This window comes from Oryzias latipes, chromosome 21 (genome assembly GCF_053564925.1).
Source record: "Oryzias latipes strain Hd-rR chromosome 21, Olatipes_Hd-rR_3.1".
NCBI classification, from domain to species: Eukaryota; Metazoa; Chordata; class Actinopteri; order Beloniformes; family Adrianichthyidae; genus Oryzias; species Oryzias latipes.
Genome location: NC_136257.1, coordinates 30,398,959 through 30,422,815, shown reverse-complemented (window position 1 = coordinate 30,422,815; position 23,857 = coordinate 30,398,959). Strand labels below are relative to the sequence as shown.

At 41.0% G+C, this 23,857-nt stretch overlaps 1 protein-coding gene across 11 annotated transcripts in view; it reads left to right on the top strand.

Annotated features, from left to right (window-relative positions):
• The window catches only part of parp4 (poly (ADP-ribose) polymerase family, member 4), a 42,660-nt gene extending 29,537 nt beyond the window's left edge, over positions 1-13,123 (top strand). For 6 of the 11 annotated variants that reach the window (XM_011489972.4, XM_011489975.4, XM_078940205.1 and 3 more), the window contains 11 exons: positions 1,550-1,603; positions 3,983-4,081; positions 4,789-4,878; positions 6,430-6,471; positions 7,853-8,080; positions 8,352-8,405; positions 9,591-9,832; positions 9,928-9,982; positions 11,732-11,834; positions 11,933-12,062; positions 12,143-13,123. In XM_011489972.4, the coding sequence (XP_011488274.1) occupies positions 1,550-1,603; positions 3,983-4,081; positions 4,789-4,878; positions 6,430-6,471; positions 7,853-8,080; positions 8,352-8,405; positions 9,591-9,832; positions 9,928-9,982; positions 11,732-11,834; positions 11,933-12,062; positions 12,143-12,350 (1,305 nt within the window). In that variant the 3' untranslated portion in view covers positions 12,351-13,123. The remainder of the gene's footprint in view (positions 1-1,549; positions 1,604-3,982; positions 4,082-4,788; positions 4,879-6,429; positions 6,472-7,852; positions 8,081-8,351; positions 8,406-9,590; positions 9,833-9,927; positions 9,983-11,731; positions 11,835-11,932; positions 12,063-12,142) is intronic. The other 5 variants (XM_078940208.1, XM_078940206.1, XM_011489974.4 and 2 more) reach the window with 2 other exon arrangements.
• Positions 13,124-23,857: the final 10,734 nt, after the last annotated feature.

Genomic DNA, 23,857 nt, shown 5'->3' with positions numbered 1-23,857 from the left:
CCCCCCTCCTGGTTGTCCATGAGGATCCAGAAACCGTGTGTCTGTTCATAGATCAGCGCTGGTCAACCCTGGTCCTCATGACCCACAGCTATACATGTTTTCCAGTCCTGCCTGACCAGCTTGTTGCTGATCAGCTGACTCAAGTAATTCCACGTCCTGATGACTGAACACACCTGATGTAGGCGGTCAGCATCAAGCAGTGCCAGCAGAGCTGGAAAACAGCGAGGCCTGAGGGTCTTGAGGACCCGGGTTGGCCAGCCCTGGTACAGCCTTTCGTTGCAGAAAGAACCTCAGGGTTCTGGCCTGGAGCAGCGTTCCTCACAGCATGGCTCTGGGTCAGCTTAAGCTTAAAAATCTTTTTTTTTTTTTCATTAAAGGTTAAACTTTTTAAAGACAAAGATGAGGCCTGCACAATAAATCGCAAATTTTTGGATGCTGGTGTGCCGCGGGGTTTTTGTCAAGCTTAAAGTGTGCCGCGGCTCAAAAAAGGTTGAAAAACGCTGGCTTAGACTGCCAGGGCAGCGGCTTATTTGATTGACAGATGCAAAAGAAGTTAAATAGCAACAACTTAAATTCTTAGGCAACATAGTAATAAATAACAAATCCTAAAAGTAAAACTTAAACCAGAGGAACACTATCAAGACAAAAACCATAAATGAAATAAAAGACCACATGTAAGAAGGAAAACCAGGCCTTTTCCACTGGCCCCCAAAGCCAAGCTGACGAACTGATTCATCTCAGGGAAAACAGCTGCCACTGGAACAGGGGCTGCTGAGGCTTTTATGCTTCCTGCCTAGCCTGGTAGTTGGAGCAAGGAAGGAGGCCGCAATCATCTCCTGCAGGAGGTGAATTCAGACGGTGTGGTGGAGTAGGCCTCTGTAAAGGATAGACGCACTCACACACCCATACTCTCACAAAAATACACACAAAAGGCCTGACGCTGTAACAGATACTATTTTGAGAATCATATACGACTAATGTGATAATACCATGAAACTAATGATACTACTATTGCATAACTAAGAGACTAAGGTGAGAATGATCAGTCACTACAATGAAACTTATGATGAAACTATGAAATTACTGAGACTAATCTGACATTAATCTGAGACTAATTGAAGGACAAACATGTAGAGGATAGAAGTAACAAAGTTATTCAAAGTTAAAAGACTTTAAGATGAAGAAAGTTCATGTGAGACTAATATGAGACAAAAAAAGGTTCAGTTTGGGCAGGAAGGGTCTGCCTTCCTGTTGTTCAGCGTAGAGAAATGTTTGTGGATCAAAGTCATGGACATTAGATCCTTTATCAGAGTGGGAAAGCCAGAAGGTTAAAGTGAGAGATCCAGGCTCAGAGGGAAGAGCGGACAAAAGAAACAGGATGAGAAGAAGAAAAGTGCATCTGACTCCAGCAAGAGCAGGAAGAGAAAATTATCTTTTCATTCACTGGCAAAATAATTATTCCTTATGGTGATAGCTTAACAAATAACTGATGTTTTTCACAATTCACCAGTGTCCTTTTTTAATGTTCAGAATTTGTGTTTGGATTTAGTGTTTAATGGAACCCCCACCAGGACCTGTGTTTTTAAAAGGACCCCCACAACAGGTAAGATCGGGCCTAAAAAATCCAGCCCGACCCGACCCAGGCCCGCGGGCATTAAAGTTTAACCCGGCCTGAGCCCGACCAATTAACTTGATTTGCAGGCCCAGCTCGAAGCAAACCCGAAGTTTCAATTTATCCCATAGTATTTTTGTCAGAAAAAAAACCCACAAGATTTCTTAAGGTTAAGATAATCTACATATTTTTATGATCATGATAAATGCATTTGCACAACGAAATAACGCTGGAAAACAGAATAAGAGGCCAGACAAAGAGAGTGAAACAGAAAACTTGATGCGCACTCGCTTAATTACACGGAGAAATACTGCAGCCCACTAGGCTTTACTGCAGAGGGAAGATTACATTCACGACACGTGCGCACGTTACGGGAAATAAAGACCTGATCTCTACGGACAAATCGCTTTCCGGATGAAAAAAATGTCTGAAATCTGCGAACTTTCGCTTTATTTTCTGTATTTCTCCTTGGATCGCTTTCTCTATGGGCGCGGCTATCTTGTCTTCGTCTTCCCAGCCTAATTGACCAATGACGGGATGTTTTAGTTGCTTTCGGATGAGAAATGAACTTTCTCTCTGAACTGATGCTTTATTCAACCCATCGGCACGATCAGCATATATATATCGCTGAATCTTGACTGCAGCGGTGGTGCTGCGCGACGCACGTAACATACAGTCCGCTTTTTGTGAGTTTTTCTTGATCTGACTGCAGAATAACCGACCACATTGATCAAAACTGAAATACATGAATACATTTCTCTATCTAATTTATTTGTATTTCCTAATTACCATGATTTAGTTCAGTTTTGCTCAAAAACATTATTGACATTAATTATAATTATAAGTATTTGGTGGTTTGGACCCACACTCCCTTAGAAAAAGAATGTTTACAATGTTTAATTTTGTTTGTATGTTTGTTTTGATATTTCCCAGATTACTAAGTATTGGTGTTAAAGAATTGATCTATAATTTTATAGAAAGATAGTGTAAAGCAGATCCCATATTTTGATGTAATTTTAGTTTGAGAAAACAGTATTTCTAAAGCAGAAATGGTTCAAATAAATGAGGTACTTTCATAGAATATCATAGTTACTGGTGTTCTTTTTGCCATTTGGGGCTTTGATGTTACTATATTTTAGCAATTGTATGTTTTGCAGCTTTTAGGAAAAGCTTAGGTTGTAGGATTGTGTTACTTTTAGCAATTATCCAAATTCTTTTTTTGGACCAGCAAGTCCTTAATGGCAAGTCAAACTAGTGGTTTGAATGACAAATCATGATGCTCCAATTAGTCTTAGTTTCTTGGTTAAGAAGTGAATAACTAGCTGCCAGAATGTACCAGAATTCATCCAAGACCATGTATTTTTCAAAAATTTTGCTCCGCGCCCGCCATATCGCTCAAAGAAAAGTTCAGCGATTTTTTTCCTTGCCTGACTTTCATCACTGTTTTATAAACATATTGTAATGGCTGCAAAGAAGCTCCTTAGGCAGGCGGTCGTCAAAAAGCTCTTTATTAATCCAGTACGTCAGAACGGTTACCGCACGAACCAAAAAGCGCAGCCAGCTTTCTTCTTACTCAAAGGTAGAACGTTAACCAAACCCACACACACACAGGATGACATACACTGTGGTCCAGCAACTGGCAGACAGAGGAGGGCGCCGGCGACCCCCAGCTCTGGGTCGTTACACTAAATTTATGAAAAAGTCAGCGAGAGAGAAGCCCTGCCCGACCCGACCTGGACGTAATGATTGTCATTTTAGTTCTGACTCGGGCTCAGGCTTAAGATCTTACCTCTAATCCCCACTAGCACCTGCAGATGTGGCAGACTTCACATTTGGGAAGCCTTCTGCATCGGTTGTATTCATTTACTATTATATAATTTTTTCACAAAAAGCTCATTTGTTTTTCTGTCTTTTCTAAAGCTTTTTGTCACCTTTGTTCTGTGGTTTGCTCTGTGGTTTCCTGAGAGCATTTTAGTAAACTTTGATTCATTACTGTCGCTTAGTAATAGTAAAAGTTTTAACTCTGTTGAAAAAAGGCTTTTCCTTAGTTTATAAACTATTATTATAAAAATACTTTTTATTCTGTAAACTGTAAGTCTGCTGAATTCAGTTTTCTGTAAGGCAACAATAATAAACATTTCTGTGTTTGTCATGCGTTTCGTACAGCTGTTTGGCACCACAAGCTCACAGTCGAGTGTCCTTTTTTCAGTAAAAGTGCGTCTGACTCCAGCAAGAGCAGGAAGAGAAAATTATCTTTTCATTCACTGGCAAAATAATTATTCCTTATGGTGATAGCTTAACAAATAACTGATGTTTTTCACAATTCACCAGTGTCCTTTTTTAATGTTCAGAATTTGTGTTTGGATTTAGTGTTTAATGGAACCCCCACCAGGACCTGTGTTTTTAAAGGGACCCCCACCAGGAGCTGCACCAGCGGCAGACTTCACATTTGGGAAGGCCTCTGCATCGGTTGTATTCATTTTCTTTTCTTTTTTAAATCCTTAGCTATAGGATAAAACGTCAAATAACTCCCTCCTTATTGGTCCACTTTTAGACAACCTTAATGTCAAGAATCTAAACGTTTTTATAAGAATTTAAAAATTGAAATCAGATTTTAATGTTAAAGAAATGTATTTTATTTTTATAAATATTAATCAGTGAATAATTATCAATAATTAATGGTCCATTGTTGATTACTTCCTGATTTACTGAAATCACTGAGACTAATCTGACATTAATCTGAGACTAATTGAAGGACAAACATGTAGAGGATAGAAGTAACAAAGTTATTCAAAGTTAAAAGACTTTAAGATGAAGAAAGTTCATGTGAGACTAATATGAGACAAAAAAAGGTTCAGTTTGGGCAGGAAGGGTCTGCCTAGAGAAATGTTTGTGGATCAAAGTCATGGACATTAGATCCTTTATCAGAGTGGGAAAGCCAGAAGGTTAAAGTGAGAGATCCAGGCTCAGAGGGAAGAGCGGACAAAAGAAACAGGATGAGAAGAAGAAAAGTGCATCTGACTCCAGCAAGAGCAGGAAGAGAAAATTATCTTTTCATTCACTGGCAAAATAATTATTCCTTATGGTGATAGCTTAACAAATAACTGATGTTTTTCACAATTCACCAGTGTCCTTTTTTAATGTTCAGAATTTGTGTTTGGATTGTGTTTTCACAGGGACCCCCACCATTACCTGTGTTTTCACAGGGACCCCCACTAGCATCTGCAGCTGTGGCAGACTTCACATTTGGGAAGCCCTATGCATCGGTTGTATTCATTTCCTTTTTTTTAAATCCTTACCTATAGGATAAAAGGTCAAATAACTTCCTTACTAGGGGTGTAAGAAAAATCGATTCTGCAAAATATCGCAATAGTTCAGTTGGCGATACTGGTATCGATTCAAAATTCTGCCAGGACGATATTTATTTAATTTTTTCTGAGCATCCTTCGGTGTCTGACTCTTGTTGTCCACTTCACCCTCCGACCGCTAGTTGGCAGCAGAGAACTCAAAGCCTCTTTGAGCAGCTCCACACCACACAAGACAACAGGAAGACTGCAGCCAGAGGCAGCTTGTTCTGTTGTTATGAGACATGAACCACTTCGTTTTTACTTGGGATGGATACCAAACAGAAACTCTGTGCCATGTTGCTGCCAGTAACACATAAAACGTGGATTGTGGTGCTTTTTAGCGGATCAGATAAATACGAGTGAAGTACGGCAGCGGCTAATAGGCTAATGCGCTTAGCATCGGCTAAAATCCTATCGGCAAAGCGGGCTAAAGTTCTGCAGTACCTCCCAACAATGGATTCCAGTTTAGCGACTTGATGGATCAGAGGGATGTGTGCAACGCTCTTAAAAAAGGCAGACATCGTGGTGATCAGCGTTACTAGGTTACTTCCACGTGTAAAGCGTGGCTGCAAAAGTGTAGTAGAGCTGACTGATATGTAAACAAAGCACCTTTGTCACATTAAAGCAGCTTTCCTTCGTTCTGTCATGCTGCCTCATCATCACACCTTTATTTTTGAAGCACCATTCAGGCTCCTGAATTCAGGCTCTGTTTTTTCAAAGTTGTATTTTTTAAAAAAAGAAAGAAAACATGTTTCGGTAAAATATCTGGATACGCATCGTATCCCCAGACTCTTGCTATAACACACCCCTATTCCTTATTGGTCCACTTTTAGACAATGTTAATGTCAAGAATCCAAATGTTTTGATAAGAATTTTAAATCTAAAATCACATTTGAATGTCAAAGAAATGTAATTTATTTTATAAATATTAATCAGTGAATAATTATCAGTAATTATGTTCCATTGTTGATTACTTCCTGATTGGATTGAAAGTCCAACTTTAACCCATTTTAATGAAATGACATCCACTATCTTTGCAGTTAGAGAAAAACATCAACTAATGGACTCTTATTCAACTTTAGTAATAATTACTGATGATATTAGGAACAATAAAAAAGGAAATAACAAAATCAATAACAAAAGTGTAAATTGTTTTCGATTTTTTAATTGTCATGAATCTAAGTGAGGTCAAATAGAAGCAAATATCCTTGTGAAACATAATAAAGAGGAGCTAAATTTTTTAAAACCTGTTTATTCTAGTTTTATACTTTATCTAATTGTGTATAAAAGAAAATTTTGTGCAACACCAACAGTAAAAATACTTCCAGAAACATTTTTATGCATTCATAGTTTCTGAATTTAATATTGAAAGTAAAAATGGTTTATTCTGTAAACTGTAAGTCTGCTAAATCCAGTTATCTGTAAGGTGACAATAATACTTATTTCTGTTTTTGTCATGTGTTTTTACAGCTGTATGGCACCGTAGGCTCACCTTTGAACGTCAGTTTTTCAGTAAGTTCTTCAGTCTCACCTTCTTGTTCTTTCAATCTTCTTGTGTCCTAAAGTGGTGACTGTAATTTATTTACTGTTTAGTGTCATTTTCTTAAAAAACAGAATTTTGTGGTGACTCTTGAACATGACAGTTGTGAACATGGAAGCCCAAAACACACATGTACCGTGTTTACATAGACTCTTTATGGTAAACTATTGAAAGCCCTGTTCCTCCAAATGACCCTACAATTGGAGGAACAGGGAGAAGCCATGGAGGTTGGTGGAAGAATTTGGATTTGGCCTAATATGATACTACAATAAGACTAAAATGAGACTACCGTATTTTCACGACCATAGGCCGCTCTGGGTTAGTGGGCGCGGTCTCAGTTATGGGTGAATTTCAGTCTTTGACACATAGAAAAGGCGCACCGAGTGTTAAGTTAAGTGTTTCCTTTCAAGTCCCACTCCGATCATTTTTTGATCTATTGTAAAATCATTCCTAGGGGTCCTTTGATTAGAATTATGCCTCTTTTAAGCACGAAAGAAAACCGATTGTTTTCATCAGAAACGTACCCCTAAGTTGTGGGCGGGACTGTTGGTGCTGAAGTTAGCCTCCACTGAAATCCCATCATCCCTTTGTTTACACTCTTCCTATAATATGAGACTGCTATGACGCTACTGTGAGACTAATATGAGACCTATCCGCAAACAGAGACATCTGTTAAGTCAACTTGTGTGATCTGTTCGTTGTTTCTTTTTTGACCAGTTGAGAAAAAGGAAGGCACATTAGCAACTAAATCGCCTCTTAGGAGTCTTACGCTGAACGCTCACACCTTTATGAAGTGTAGGAAGAAGAAAACTCTTTCTGCTAGCGCAGAGGAGCTCTGCGTTTACTTGTGCAGTGATACGTTTATCCAAGGATTGGCAATTGGCTGTTCTGCATGTCCATCAGGTGACGAACCTCAAAGCGAGCATGATGATGATTGGCTGACGGCAATTAAAAAAAAAAAGGAAATGTTTTTATTTCTGTTTATGTATTTTTAATTGACCGCAATCTGCCCACACTTCCACAACTTGTTGGGCATCCCAGATCTGTATATAGTACGACTTGATGTCGTGTTAGCTGTCTGTGCGCCAACGACTCTTTTCATTTTTGATTGACAGGTGATTGTCCACTTCAAATCAGTCTTTGTGGTGTTTTAACAACTGTCAGGCTAATTTGTCCCATCGATCTGCTTGTCTCTGGAGAGATCAGGATAACCACAAAGGTGGAGCTCAGAAACTGGCTTTGGATCTACAGTTGTTAATAAAATGTATCATAAGATCCTACAGGTTCTTATCATATTGTGGATAAAATGTGAGGTTCATGAATTTGAGCCTTAAATGTTTATTCCTTCCACAGAGACGCGCTCAAGTCTCTGAAGTCGATGTTTATCCTGCACTGATGCCGGAATTCTGTCTCTCATCCTTTTCCGTTGATGCGCTTCGTCCTTATTCGGATGCTCTTCCTCCTCCTCCTCCTCCCTGCCATGAGCCTGCCTACGCTCCAACTGCTCCAGGGGCCGTATTGTTTGATGGGCCTGCAGAATTTGAGTTCAATGAAGAACTGGATGTTGGGGATTCTATTACAGTAAGTGTTCTGTCATCTTTGTTTTTTATCGTTCGTAAAGCACTTTGGTTTCCTGAGAGTGTTTTAGTAAACTTTGATTTATCAAGATCATGTAGTGACAGTAAAATCTTAAATTTTACAAAATTGATAAACATTAAATAAGGCTTTTATTTAGTTCACAAACTATTATTAAAAAACAGAATTCAGTCTGTAAACTGCAGAAATGTTGAATCCAGTTTTCTGTAAGATAACATTAATACTTATTTCTGGGTTTGTCATGTGTTTCTTACAGGAAGTGCACGGCCTGTTTGGCGCCATGAGCTCACCACGACCAGCCGCTCTTTCGGTAAGTTCTTCAGTCTCTTCTTCCTGCTCTTTCAATCTTCCTGTGGTGACTGTGATTTCTTTACTGTTTAGTGTCACTTTATCGTTTGCTTAAAAACAAAACAAAGTCTGTGTGTTCACATATAATCCAAAATCATTTCTAAAAACACGGAGTCCATAGTCCAAGATGAAATGGTAAATGGCGTAGACTTACATGGCGCTTTTCTTGCTCGAAGGCCCAAAGCGCTTTACAGTCACAGTTCCATTCACTCATTCACACCCATGAATGAGGTAAATGCTGCTGCCCAACACAAGCGCCAACCTTCCACCAGAGGTGGAGGTGGGGTTCAGCGTCTTGCACAAGGACACTTTGACTAATGGGCAAGGCGGGAGTTGAACCTGCAAACTTACGATCATGGGTCGACCGCCCTGCCGCTGCACCATTGCTGCTTGTGTTGCCGAAGACTGCCACCAACACTGGGGCAATGTGGGATTCTGTGTCTTGCCCATGGGGCGGGAATCGAACTTGCGATCTTCTGATCAGAAGTTAATCGCTCTATGGTACCACCCCAAAAGATGGATCAGTCTTGGATCCATCTTTTTCTTTATAAAACGGAAGGTATTATTTTTAGTGCAACTTTTTTTTTAATCCCCCTAAATTGACAAAAAGAATCAGCAAGAGATTAAAAAGTAGTAGTAGTAGAATATATTTTTTAATTATACCTTAATTGGTGAGAGTGGTTCCCACAGAAACGTTGACTCAGAAACGACTCGTGACCAATCGCAGCTTACTGACAACGTCTGGTTCCAACATGGCGGCGTCCGCCTCGTGAAAAGATGGCGACTGAATTGACTTCATTTGGTTACAAGCAAGTCATTTCCTACAGGTGCCGTCAAACTCACTCGGTCCAGGTCTCTGATACAGTCAATGGTCAAATTTGGAGAGCAAATTTTAAAATCGCAACTACCGGGACTTTAATTTTTAGATGTTTTTTACTACACAAGGTCTTTCTATTGCTGATGTGTTGTTGGTTACGCCCTCTGGTTGCTCAAATCTTGCTCCAAAGTGAGTTCAAGAGTCTTATTTTTAAGCTGTTTTGGTCTATTTTTAGAGTTGGCGTCTGTTACTTCCATGCTTCTCAGTATTCAACTTTTGATCTTTGTGGTGAATTTCATCTTAAAGTTTTAAATCTAACGTGATTTCCAGATTCCAGCTGAAGCGCCAACAGACGACCAGGAACCAAGAAGTTTCGGAACAGAGGCCCGTTTAATCAGGCGTTCCATGTCTCGATCAGCTCCTCGTTCTTTTCTTAGGGGAAGGCGTCCTCCAGATCATCCTTCGCTCATGCTAGCTTCCCCTGAAGCTTCCCAATTACCTGCTCACCACCAGGGCTTTGCTCTGCAGTCAGCTGATTTTTCTCCAGCTGGTCTTCGATGGCTCTCAAGCAGGTTTGTGTTTCTTTGCCTCTGTGTCCAAGTCCAGTGGAAGTTAAGAACAACAGCTGTAAGTAAAAGTCTGATCACATGTTTTTGAAAACATGCAGGTTTTCTGTTGACCCAAAACGCAAATGGACAAGGATCTTCCAGCTGCAGCAGCAGGTGAGAAGTTTTTCATTCCTTTTGGGTTTACCAGACGGAAAAAAGAAAAGTTATGTGATGTTGACATGTCACCAAATAATGAATGAATGATGAAAAATTAACACCCACCTAATTATTGCATAAAAATCTGAACTGATTCTGAATGTGATTCTAAAATTAAATGAAACATCAGTCGGTTGATGAGTCAAGATCATAAATTTAAAGTTTTTAAAAGACTTTAATAAAACAAAAATCCCCTTCTTTACATACTTTGAAACATTCACATACAAAAACAACTAACAGCACCTTAAAGTTAATAAAAAATATGCTCAGATTTTACTAATTAAAGAAAATATTTAATGTCGTGGATATTTTATGAGGACAAATGCTCTGCAAGACATTAGGTGTGATTCTGAACTTTCTTTGCTTCTTTTTAGGTCAACAATATATCAAGTTGACAAAAAATTTAAACAAAGTTTATTTACTAATTAAGGAAATCCAAAAAAAGATGACCATGTCCAAAGAAAACGCATCACCTGTTAATCCTAAAAAAGCAAAAGATCCTTAAAATACAACTGAAAGTTGGGAACTAAAGGGAAATCATATAAGTCAGACCTATCAGACTGGCAAAGGTTAAAAACCCTATTTGGAGCTTAAGGACTGTTCTGCACGGCCAATTTCTTTGATGATAACTAAGCCTGCACAATATATAGCACATTTATCGTTATCGCAATTTCAAGCTGTGCAATATGCATTTCGCAAAAGACAGCAAAAATCACAATAAATGGTTACCCTTAATATGCTAAAACAATCTTATGGCAGCTTGAAGTATTTAACAAAACAAACAAATCCCTCTATGTATTTGACCAATCAAGTGGACTCCTTTCCATCATAGACCAATCAGATGGAGTCCTTTTCTGTTAGATGTTCGTCTCCTATGTAGATGTTGGTCATTTGTAATGTCATTTTTAAACTGTTGCAGTGAAATGGAAATTATGTTTTTGGTTGTTTTGCTATATGCAGAAAATTATATCGTTATCGCAATATTAATCACTAATATGGCATATCGCAGGTTGTCCTTATATCGTGCAGCCCTAATGAAAACCATTTTTAACCAAAAATAGAACATAAAAATATGAATTTTTCTAGACGATCTTTAAAATAAAACATTTTTGGTTAAAAACAATTCAAATTGAAGATGAAAGTACTAACAGGTTTATTATTTATTTTTATAGTAAGTAATCATGGCGTAGGCTGGAAAATGCTCTTTAAGGTGTCCATTTGGTGATCAGCCCTCTACGTTACCATGAACACCACATCGGGCTTTATGCTCACATAAATGATAATAGTTGTGGCCTAACGGCATCGTTTGGACCTAATTCTGTTTAGAACTACAAAGTCGCTCATTGATGACATCACAACAGTGACGGACACGCTCTGCATACGGGACACTGAGGACGATGTAAAACACATTCTTTTTCAGTTGAGTTCAGATAAAGAATTTATCCAGGTAAACAGCTGGACTCTTGTTTTGTACTTCAGAAGGCGGCAATAGTTCTAGATTATAAATTAGATTGACAGGATTTTAAAAAAAATAATGCGCTCCTTCCAGCAGAACTCACATTTTTATTGTTGGAGTGACAAAGCTGCTAAATTTGACCCTCAGGAAGCCTGAAAACAACCTGCTGAGAAGATCAGGAGACATTTTTCTTTCCACAGGATCCACTCTTTGTTCCCACCCTGACAGACAGATTGGTGTTTGTGTTGCAGGAGGGATTCTGGGAGTTGACCAGCGAGCTGGGTCACCTGCTGAACCTCAACGTGGACGTCTTTGTGAACGTGTTCCTGAAGAGCAAAGGCATCAAGTCTCTGGGTGAGAATTCTGACCAAACTGTGCTTTCACCTTCAAAGACCTCAGGCTTCTAGACTGAGCTGTTTCTCGGCAGACGACTGACTCTCTGTGTGTTCAAGGTCCAAAAGCCCATGGAGATATCCTGAGGATGTTGGCCACTCTGCTGGTTCTGCAGCTGATGAGGGTGGAGAATGTGGAGGAAGGGAAGCTGCTGCGCAGTCTCTTCCACCTGGAAGACAGTCAGCCCAGGTCAGTTCACCACCACACAGGAACCAGCAAGTTCAGTTCAGTTTTTTTATGAAAGTAAACAGAAAATCCTTCTCCTTCAGGCTGGACCGCTGGGAAGCGGTGAAGAAGGCCGTGGACTGGGTGTGCTGGGCGGACCGGCAGTATCCCTGCATCTACAGCCGGCTGGAGTTTGGTCGGAGCTGGGAGTCCTCCACCCGCCAGCTGCTGGGATTCGACAGCCTGCCTCTGTACTCGCCTCTCATTGGTCTGAACCTGCGGGAGACGCCCACCCCCGTGCTGGTTCAGTGACATGAGAGCTCAAGCCTCAGTAGTCTCACCTGCATCGGCCTCACTCTTGCATGAAAAAAAATAATGCTTCTCTTATGCTTTTATTCCAATCAAATGTTTACATAAATTTTTAAGATCGCCCTAAAAGGATGGTTTATTGGATGTGAGCAAACTTTTGTCCATAACTAAGAAAAATGTTTATGAAGACTCTCATTCATCCAGGTTGATTCCATCATAGTAGTGGGTTTAAAGGTTGTCATCTGGACGTAGTTTTTTTAAAGTTGAAGAAATTTCACCTCTTATCCATTCTGCTGGAAAAACAGCTGGTTTATATGTGGTCATGGGGGAGGAGTCAGACCTGAAACTGGATGGTTTTTTCTACTTAGCCTACATGGTTTCGGATCGTTAGGACTCCTTTGTCCTCATATGGGGCTGGGGAGACTCTAAGAATGGTGGTCTCAGGTTTATTCTTCCATTCATCTACAGCAGTGTTCTGAAACCCGAACACACCGACCCGGTTTCACCCGGGTCTTCAACAGCTGAAAGAGATGACCAGGTTGGGGAGGGAGCAATTCTTCATGTGTGACAGACTGTGGGATCACAGCTTTTTATCTCCTTGTTTGCATTTAATAATTTCTTTTACAGCATGTCTTTGTTATGGAGTTCCGTCTTTATTTGTCATCAGTTTAAAACATTATTTTAGCATCAGATTCTACATGCTAAAAGCATTTTTGCAAATAATTCTGATATCTGTTTCTTTCACTGTTGAAAACATAATAAAAATCCTTATTCTAGTGTGTCTGGATTTATTTAAACACTTTTGATGCTTCTAAGGAAGAGAAGATAGAAGATGATTATTATTAACATGTTCACCTTTCAACACTTCCCGTCAGGAGTCGCCACACCGAATCCGTTTTCACTGATGTCCTCAAATATGTAGGCTTATTAACGGAAGACAAGAACCGTCGCGTGTGTTTTTACCTGGCTTCTTCCAGGTTTTTGTTCACCAGGAATAGTGGAATAAAATTGTTTTTTTGGGGTATTTTAGTTAAAAAAAAAAAAAAATTTAGTTGTAATCTGGAAGAAACCAATTGTTGATAGATGTCATCTGAAATGGCTAACGAGATCATCACTAATTGATTAACTTTAACTTTCAGTGATGTAGAAAATGCTCCCCACATCACCTATAAACTATAATGAGAATGGAGAAAAAGTCACTGCCATTTGTTTCAACAGATGAACAAAGATCATCTGTGGTAGTGGGCAGTCCACTCTGTCATCATTTAGGTCCAACTTGGTTAAGAAATGTACCTCCTTTGTCGTCAGAAACAACTTTTAAATGATTCATTGTCATTCAGAAGATAACCAACGTTCGGCTTGATGAAAACCTTTTTTCTCTCTCGTCGATTGACCACATTTTCCGGTATTTTTAATATCATGTTAGGTGTGTGGGGCTGGGGTTGTTGAAGACAATTTTACGAGAAGATCTTTGTTATGCTTTTGGTCGTTTAGGTCTGAACTATGCGTTTATTCTGGAAAGCACTTTTACCAAAGTTGTAAAATTCGTTATAAAGTTTTATTTAATGTCAAGCCATGATCATTTATTGTATTTTCTAAAAGGGAAAAAACAAAATCAAATTGTTAATTCAAGAAATTGAATTTCTTCGCACATTTTTTTTTTATTGAACAATAATCTCTCCGCACATGCTCATTACGATCGTGACGACGTGACGTCATTGTTAACGGACCATGTAGCCAATAATTAATAATTCTGCTTTCTTCCTCACACGTCCCGTCCCCGCAACTGCGCGCTCTTTCTCAGAGACGGGGGCGCGCAGTTTAAGGCACGGCAATTCACAGGTTTCCGGCTGGTACAAACTCTGTGAAATAGTAGATAATAGTAAACTAAGTGCTGGCGCAGATTTTTTTCTCCAAGCACCGCTACTACTGCGCCCCTCTGGCATTGCATCGCGCACGAAAAGGACTGGTCTGATGAAAAAAAAAAAAAGGATAATTAAAGATTTGTCTGCGAGCCACATGTGACCATCAAAAGAGCCATATATGGCTCGCGAGCCATAGGTTCCCGACCCCTGGTCTACGGTGTAGTTAAAATTGGCGGGTAGGGTGCTAGGAGGACATCTGCTGCTTGATGGCAGTGATGTCCAAGCACCCCCCCTACCAAGGGCCCTACATGTCTAAGGTGCAAATAAAACCGAGAGGGGGGGGGGCATTCCATAGGGCAACCATGGGAGGGGGACCACGGTCAAGTAGCTCCTGCATTACAGGCTAAACCCCCCCACCTCTTCACCCTAATAAGAGATTATATGAGGAAGGGGGTAAGTCGGGGGACAGCTGGTAGACTGTCCCCCGGTGGTCAAACAGCCATCCCCCAGCCCCCCCAGCATAGGGCCCATGTCTCCTCAGCCCAGGGGTCCCACCTCCCGAAGCGCAGACCCCCCAGGCCCCACACCACCCACCCCACAGAGAGAGAGAGGAGCCAGAAAGCGAGTTGTTACTTGGTCTGAACCAAGTTTTTTATAAACCTATATTAACAACATAACCCGTTCTGCTTACTTTCATCTCCGCAATATATATATATCTCCGCCCTTCTCTCACTCCTCATACAACTGTTGTTCTTGTTCATAGTCTTGTCACTTCTCGAATCGATTACTGTAATTCCGTCCTGTTTGGTTTGCCCAATAAATCTCTCAAGAAACTCCAGATTTTCCAAAACTCTGCATCCCGCATCATCACCAGGACCCCGTTATCCCGCCACATCACACCAGTTCTCCAAAACTTACACTGGCTTCCCATAAAAAAAAGTTTCAAGATTCTCCTCCTAACCTTCAAAGCACTCCATCACCTGGCTCCACCCTACAATTCTGATCTTCTTCATACTTCAGTTCCCTCCCGATCTCTCCGCTCCACTTCCTCTCTCCAACTCCATGTCCCACCTGTACGTATTGCCACTATGGGGGGCAGAGCTTTCAGTCGCCCCCCCCCCAATTATGGGATTTTTTCCTCCAGATTCACGCAATACTGACTTGCTGCCACTGTTCAAATCCAAACTCAAGACTCATCTCTTCAAACAATCATACAGTTAATCCATTCAGTTAACCCAACCTCATTTGACTGTTTTTCTATCCTGTTTTTATCCTGTTTATCTGTATTTTTTGTCCTGTTTTTTTATGTCTTATTGATGTTTATCTTTATGTTTACTCATGTATTACTCTGCTAAGTTGGGTGATAAAAAAGGCGGGTAGAATCGTGAAGCAGCATATAGCAACAAGTTGCTGCATGTTTACAATCATTACAGTCAGGTTTATAAGTAATATTAATCTAAAAGGGGGCGGGGCCTGTCCACACACTCTCAAATGTTATAAACATACATGTTGGCTCCAAAAATGTTCACATTCAGAATATGTCGACATGTACGACACAACTAATGTTCGCACACGCATACTTATGCCTTCAGACCAACACATAAGAAACATTTCATCAATATGCTGCTTCAGGGTTTCACCCCCCCCCCCTTCTATAATCACCCTCCTACCCCCCTCTCTCTAACATCCTTGTCTTTTCTTCCCTCCTTTTCTTTTCCGTCCAGTCCAGCAAAAATTGTAACAAATATAAGTAAGATGAATAAAGTTTAACCTAAATTACAAAAGGGATTTACTCAAATATACACCTGGTGTGTCAAAAGATGTATAACCCCTATCGTAAAAGTAAAATATGTCCAACACAAGAGGCTTTCAGCGCTCATCTGTTTGCTGAGCTATTGGACAGGGCAAAAGAATAAAAAAATAAACTGAAAGCAGAAGAAATATGTTCACTTGACATTTTCTCTGAAACGTCCCTTGTTTTTTGAGCCTAAACACTAACCTGCACATTTATCGTGCAATATTTGAAGCCAATGTGCAATATAAACAATTCCCATGTGCAATATAGAAAAGTTAAGTAGCTATGTACATATGTATATTTTTCAGTTAAACAAATTTTTTATTGTTCTTTAGAATATTACTTATTTATATTGTTTAAGCAGCTGGAGAGCACCGGAAATTTCGTCGTCACAAGTTTCCTGTGTAACAATGATAATAAAGGCTTTCTGATTTCTTATATTAAATGTCCCAAAATGGAAACAAGAGATCTTTCATCGACCTGCTTTTTGCAGAATTGTGAAATTCTGTTTATGAAATCAGGACAACTTTTAGCCGCACTATCACATGTTTGTTTGGTGATCCAAACACCATGTCAAGGTCGAGTTTTAGGACTTTCCCACCAAGGAAACAACAAAAGCTGAGACATCACCTACTCTCCCCTCCCTGTCCCCTCTCATCACCAACCTTATTCAGACCTCTCTCACCACTGGAATTGTTCCGTCTACTCTCAAAAAGGCTGCTGTCACCCCAATACTCAAAAAACCAGGATTAGACCCCTCAAACCTCAACAATTTCCGCCCCATTTCTAATCTTCCATTCATCTCTAAAATCCTTGAAAAAACCGTTGCAGAACAACTCCGCATACATCTATCACCTATATGAACAATTCCAGTCCGGCTTCCGTCCCCTTCACAGCACAGAAACGGCTCTCCTTAAAATCTCCAATGATCTCCTCCTTGCTGCTGACTCCGGACTACTTTCCATTCTCCTCCTACTTGATTTGAGCTCAGCCTTCGATACAATCTCCCACACCCTCCTCCTAGACAGACTGTCCGCCATAGGTATCAGAAACATACCTCTCAACTGGTTTCACTCTTACCTATCTGGTCGCACCCAATTTATTCAATTAAAACAGTTCACTTCCCATACAGTTCCTGTCACTACAGGTGTTCTCCAGGGCTCCGTCCTGGGACCCCTGCTATTTATCATCTACCTTCTCCCTCTTGGTCAAATCCTCCGTAAATACAAGATTCACTTCTATTGTTATGCAGACGATACTCAGCTCTACATCTCCACCAAGCCAAATTCCTCTCTACCTCCCACTTCCCTCACTGACTGCCTTCTTGCAATAAAATCCTGGTTCACTACTAATTTCTTAAAACTAAACAACGATAAAACTGAACTTCTCCTGATCGGCACCAAATTCGTTATAAACAGAGTCCAGAACTTCTCAATTCCCTTTGAATCCTCCTCCATTTCCCCTTCCCCTCAGGTTAAGAGTCTGGGTGTCATCTTCGACAGCACCCTCTCCTTCACTTCTCACATCATAAGCATCACCGGATCTGCCTATTTCCACCTTCGCAGCATCCGTCGTCTTCGCCCTTCCCTCAGTCCGCATTCCACAGCCGTTCTGGTGCACAGTCTTGTCACTTCCCGCCTGGATTATTGCAATTCCCTTTTTTTTGGCTTACCACAAAAAACTCTACGTAAACTACAGTATGTTCAGAACTCAGCTGCCAGAATTATCTCTCAAACACCTTCCTCCCAACACATCACACCTGTTCTGCAGCAGCTCCACTGGCTACCAATCACACACCGGATTACATACAAAATACTTATTCTGACTTTTAAATCCATCCACAACCTTGCTCCATCATATTTATCAGATCTTGTTCATGTGGCCACTCCCACCCGTACCCTCAGATCGGGTGGGAGTGGCAGGAAGGAAGGAATGTACTCTGGAGGCTACCAGCTGAATGACATTGAAAGGTGAGATCATTTTCAATGTGCTCACACAAGAACTTCAGCAGAACTGGTGGATACAGAGTGACGCAAATGAATACTGCAAATAACTAATTAATTAACTGATTAACTAACTGATTTCAACCTGCATGTAGACAGGGAGTCGGACTACTGAACTACTCAGTTTTTGGACTTGCTCGCTTCTCTGCGTTAAGGCGGTCGAACCCTAATAGTAAGATCGCAGGCTTAATTCCTGCCTTGCAAGCCTATGTTCGAAGTCTCCTTGGGCAAGACACTGAACCACCCCCTTGCCTCTGGTGGAAGGCTGGCGCCAGTGTTCGGAAGCTGGCATTGTGTATTTATTCACTTTAGAACAAACCACAGTACTAAGACTGCCTCGTTAAAAATAGTTAATTATGTCAGGTGTGCCTTGGATTCAGGTCAGATCTCAGTTCTAGTTATACGAGATTTAAGTGCAACTTTTGATCTGGTTGATCACCTGATCCTTGCAAACAGATTTAAAAGTCTTGGCCTCTTCTCAAGTGCTTCGAATCTTATCTCATGGAGAGAAACTTTATGGTAATCATGGACACACACTTTTTTGGAGTCCATGAAATCAATTGTGGTGTGCCTCAAGGTTCCACCCTTGGCCACTTGCTTTTTAACATTTGCATGCTTCCACGAGGGAATGTCATCAGAAGCCACAACATCAGGTTTCATAGCTATGCTGATGATACCCAGCTGTACATAGCTTATATCCTGATGACATAAGGCCAATAGAAGCACTTTTTAAACTGCACTTTAGATGTAAAATTATGGTCAGCAAAAAATTTTATGCAGATCAATCAGGAAAAAACTGACATTTTACAGTGGTGGACAAAATTGTTGGTACCCCCTCAGTTAAAGAAAGAAAGTCCACAATGCTCACTGAAATTACTTGAAATGTTCAAAAGTAACAACAAATAAAAATAGACAAACATCATAAAGGTAAAGGTTATAAAACAATCTCTAACCAGCTTGAAGTTCCTGTGACGACAGTGGCACATACACTGATCAAAAACATAAACACAACACTTTTGTTATTGCTCCCATTTTTTATGGTATGAACTCAAAGATGTGAAACATTTTCCACATACACAAAATAACCAATTCTCTGAAATATTGTTCACAAATCTGTCTAAATCTGTGATAGTTAGCACTTCTCCTTTGCCATGACAATCCATTCCAATCCATTATCTCCATTCGGCGTTTCCGAGAATTTGGCAGCACATCCAACCGGCCTCACAACCGCAGACCACGTGGAACCACACCAGCCCAAGACCTCCACATCCAGCATGTCCACCTCCAAGATCGTCTGAGACCAGCTACTCGGACAGCTGCTGAAACAATCGGTTTGCATAACCACAGAATTTCTGCAAAGACTATCAGAAACCGTCTCAGGGAAGCTCATCTGCACGCTAGTCGTCCTCATCGAGGTCTCGACCTCACTCCAGTTCGTCGTCGTAACCGATTTGAGTGGACAAATGCTCACATGTGATGGCGTCTGGCACGTTGGAGAGGTGTTCTCTTCACGGATGAATCCCGGTTTACACTGTTCAGGACAGATGGCAGACAACGTGTGTGGAATTGTGTGGGTGAGCAGTTTTTTGATGTCAATGTTGTGGATCGAGTAGCCCATGGTGGTGGTGGGGTTATGGTATGGGCAGGCATATGTTATGGGCGAAGAACACAGGTGCATTTCATTGATGGCATTTTGAATGCGCAGAGATACCGTGACGAGATCCTGGGGCCCATTGTTGTGCCGTACATCCAACATCATCACCTCATGTTGCATCATGATAATGCACGGCCCCATGTTGCAAGGATCTGTACACAATTCTTGGAAGCTGAAAACATCCCAGTTCTTGCATGGTCAGCATACTCACCGGACATGTCACCCATTGAGCATGTTTGGGATGCTCTGGATCGGCCCACACGACGCCACACATGCTGTCTGCCATCTGCCCTGAACAGTGTAAATCGGGATTCATCCGTGAAGAGAACGCCTCTCCAACGTGCCAGACGCCATCTCATGTGAGCATTTGCCCACTCAAATCGGTTACGACGACGAACTGGAGTGAGGTCGAGACCTCGATGAGGACGACGAGCATGCAGATGAGCTTCCCTGAGACGGTTTCTGATAGTTTTTGCAGAAATTCTGTGGTTATGCAAACCGATTGTTACAGCAGCTGTCCGAGTGGCTGGTCTCAGACGATCTTGGAGGCGGACATGCTGGATGTGGAGGTATTGGGCTGGTGTGATTACACGTGGTCTGCGGTTGTGAGGCCGGTTGGATGTGCTGCCAAATTCTCGGAAACGCCTTTGGAGACGGCTTATGGTGGAGAAATGGACATTCAATTCCCTAGCAACAGCTCTGGTGGACATTCCTGCTATCAGCATGCCAATTGCACGCTCCCTCAAAACTTGCGACATCTGTGGCATTGTGCTGTGTGATACAACTGAAGATTTCAGAGTGGCCTTTTCTTGTGGCCAGTCTAAGGCACACCTGTGTCTAATCAGCATCTTGATATGGCACACCTGTGAGGTGGGATGGATTGTCTTGGCAAAGGAGAAGTGCTCACTATCACAGATTTAGACAGATTTGTGAACAATATTTCAGAGAACTGGTGTTCGCACCATCCAAAGATGAAGCTAGTCCGGCGGAAGCTTCGAACTTCCGGCTGTGGACCTCGGTACGTCCTAAAGAAGCTGCAGTCTGAAGCTCCAAACTGCAGAAGGTGTAAATGCTGCTTCACAGTCCTGAGAAACTGTAACAATTAGAAGCGCACAGCGTAACAAAGCACCAACCCCTGGCGCCAACATAAAGCTACAAGCCTGGCCACAATGCTCCTAGTCTGTCTGTGTGTCTTAGCAGCCGCCCACACAAAGATAGCACTGACGTCATCGCCCCACCTCCCTCCTGGAAATGCTAACTGGAAATGAGTTAAGCGACACATTTCACATGGATGTGAAGCCAAAAAGTCAATCCTCTCTTTGAATTCTCATTTTAATTATGTCACAGAATAAGCGTTGTTGAAAGAAATGAAAAAGCATTTTGGAAGATTGATTTTTAACTTTGTTTTTAAGACGATTAATGCGGTTACATTTTGAAAATGAAAAAGCATTTCTGTTAATCCATTTTAATTATCAAATTAGATATTTCTAATTGAATTTTCCTACACATTTGCTAATGAACTTTTTAAAAACGAAATGTCAAATACCATTTTCTATATCATTTTAATTACGTGACAGAATAAGCTGTGTTGAGGAAGAAAAAGAAAAAGCATTTTGGCAGATTGATTTTTCAATTTAATTTTGAGTCAACAAACGCAGCTTCATTTTGAAAATGAAAAAGCATTTCTGGTATTGACTTTTATTTCTAATTATGCTACAGAAACGCTTCCATACAGAGAGGGAGGTTCCAATTATTATAAGCGTTTAATAACATACAATGACAAACATCTGACAAACATCTCGTTTTCGTGCTCGGCCTATTTCATATTTTTTATTGTCTTTCCTCATCAGTTAGGAGGTGAGAGGTGTGAAAGGGGTGGGTGGGGGGGGGGTTGTGTGTTGGTATGGGGAGGGGGGCTCTAGTTTAATATCTGTGATTATTTTAATTTTCGTGCTTGTTTTTATATTTTTTATTTTGCTTTGTTTTATTCTAAAGCACTTTGTGTTATGCTTTCATAGGAAAAGTGCTATATAAATATTCTTTGACTTGATTTGCTATAAAACAAACAACAACATTTAGGTCTAAGGTTGCGTTAAACTGTTGGTAACTATAAGAACAGACAAGAGCAGACAAGACTACTGAGAGAGTCAGTCCAATGAGAAAGCAGAGGGGACAAAAGTCAAACAAAGGGCATGTGAGTGTCAGAGGGGTTGAGGCTGAAGCCCCAGAACTACAACATTTAGGGATCCACTGGGCAGTTTACCAGTCGTTCCAGAGACAGCAGAAGCCTTTGTTTGTTTTGTTTCCTGCTTGTGGACCGTAGTCGTCAGCACAGGGACGAGCATCTCGTCCGGTTCTGACCCGCTCCTGATTCAGACCTGCTCACAAAAATACAACAGTTGGTTGACAGACAACCCGGAGAGGTTCTGCACGATGAAGCTTTTATTCACTGCTAATTCAACCTCATTGGACATGTACTGTCCTTTTGGAAGAACTTTCCATCTGTGACGGATGGAGCGGCCAAAGAGGACAACAGAAGTTTATCAAAACATGAAAGTTTTAATTTTTCTCAAAAAATGTAAAAAGATTAACAAACTGGGCCCTTAGAGACATAATTAATTCAGGCAACAAACGTAACTTTAACTTAACTACCTGAGCAGACCAAGTTACAGAAACAAACTGACCTAACCAAAGACACAACAGCGGAACATATATAGTGGCTGATCAGACCACCTGAGAAACACGGGGGGAACTAACACGACTACACAGACATTTAACAAAGACTATAAAGACAAGACTAAACACAAAACTTGGTCTCTTGGTGGAAAAGAAAAAACAACAAAAGTGGAACAAAATTAATCATAAACCAACAGAAGCAGAACATAAACATTAAACAGGTCCATTGGTTTCTCCCCTTAGAGGCTTCTGTTGATGGCGCCTTCCCAATTGCCTGAGTGGAGCATTTAAAGGCTGTGAAGACTTGACTTCCTCTTTTGCCAGTCCTGACAGCACAGCTACAGGAGCAGAACCTCAGCCACATCTCTAGGGACCAGTAGCACACTCAGCACTGGCAACTCAAAACAGGTGACATTAATTAAACAAACCCAAATGAGTAAACTAAACAAATGTACATGTGCTACACATATTTATTAAAAACAGATTATAAATGTATATTTTAACTCAAAGAAATGTGTGCATTTACTGAAGAATAAAGAAATCTATATCTGAAATAATAAAATTAAAAAGAAAGTGTGCAATGCTGAAAATGAGGGAGGTTACCGCCATTTTGTTGTGGGTGTGGCAGAGTCTGCTGCCATCACACCATCCCATGACATACTCTGGTCCGCGTTCACAACCTCAGACATGCCCCCTCCGTGCATTCACGCTACTCTCTTCCTTCTGAACACATCCCGACGGCGTTAAAGGCACCACGACAATCTTAGAGAATAACAGCTATTTCACAAAACCACAGAGAGGCGCAGAACATGGATGAAAGAGCTGCATGCCGCTCCGGAGCTGCAGGTTGCTGACCCCTGGCCTAGAGGAAGCACCACAGCTTATTGAAAAATAAGAAAATAAATTCTGTGCCCTGCAAGGTAAAATGAAATAATAGCTCTGCTGGATCAAACAAACACAAAAAAGGGGAAGGGATTGGAATCCTTAGTCAAAAATAAAATATCCATCCATCCATCCATCCATCCATCCATCTATCCAGTTTCTTCCACTCAATCTGAGTCTGGGTGCGGAGATATAAGTAAATATGGCCAGAGTTTCCCCTGGGTTACCCAGGGCAACTTAAAGTCATTCAAAAGCTGGGAGACAGTCTTTCCAGCCTGTCCAGGGTCTTTTCTGTGGTCTCTGCCAGTGGGTCATACGTCGAACACCACTAAAGGGGGGACGAGATATTTAGGGAGGCACTCGTTAAAAAAAAAAGGCACAGCTAGAAGTAGCAGAGCTGCAGATCTCAAGGTTCAATTTTAGGGTGATAAGAAAAGACAAAATCAGGAATAAATAATTTACAGGGACGGTTCAGAGCTTTAACCTCTTTTTAGGAGGTTAAAGCTAAAAACCTGACTGAGATGGTGTGAACAAATTCAGAGGAGGGATATTGATGATGCTGAGGTTGGAGATATAAAGAAAGAGAATGAACAAAGAAAACATTCGTGGAAGTAAAGGAGGAGGACATGAGGATG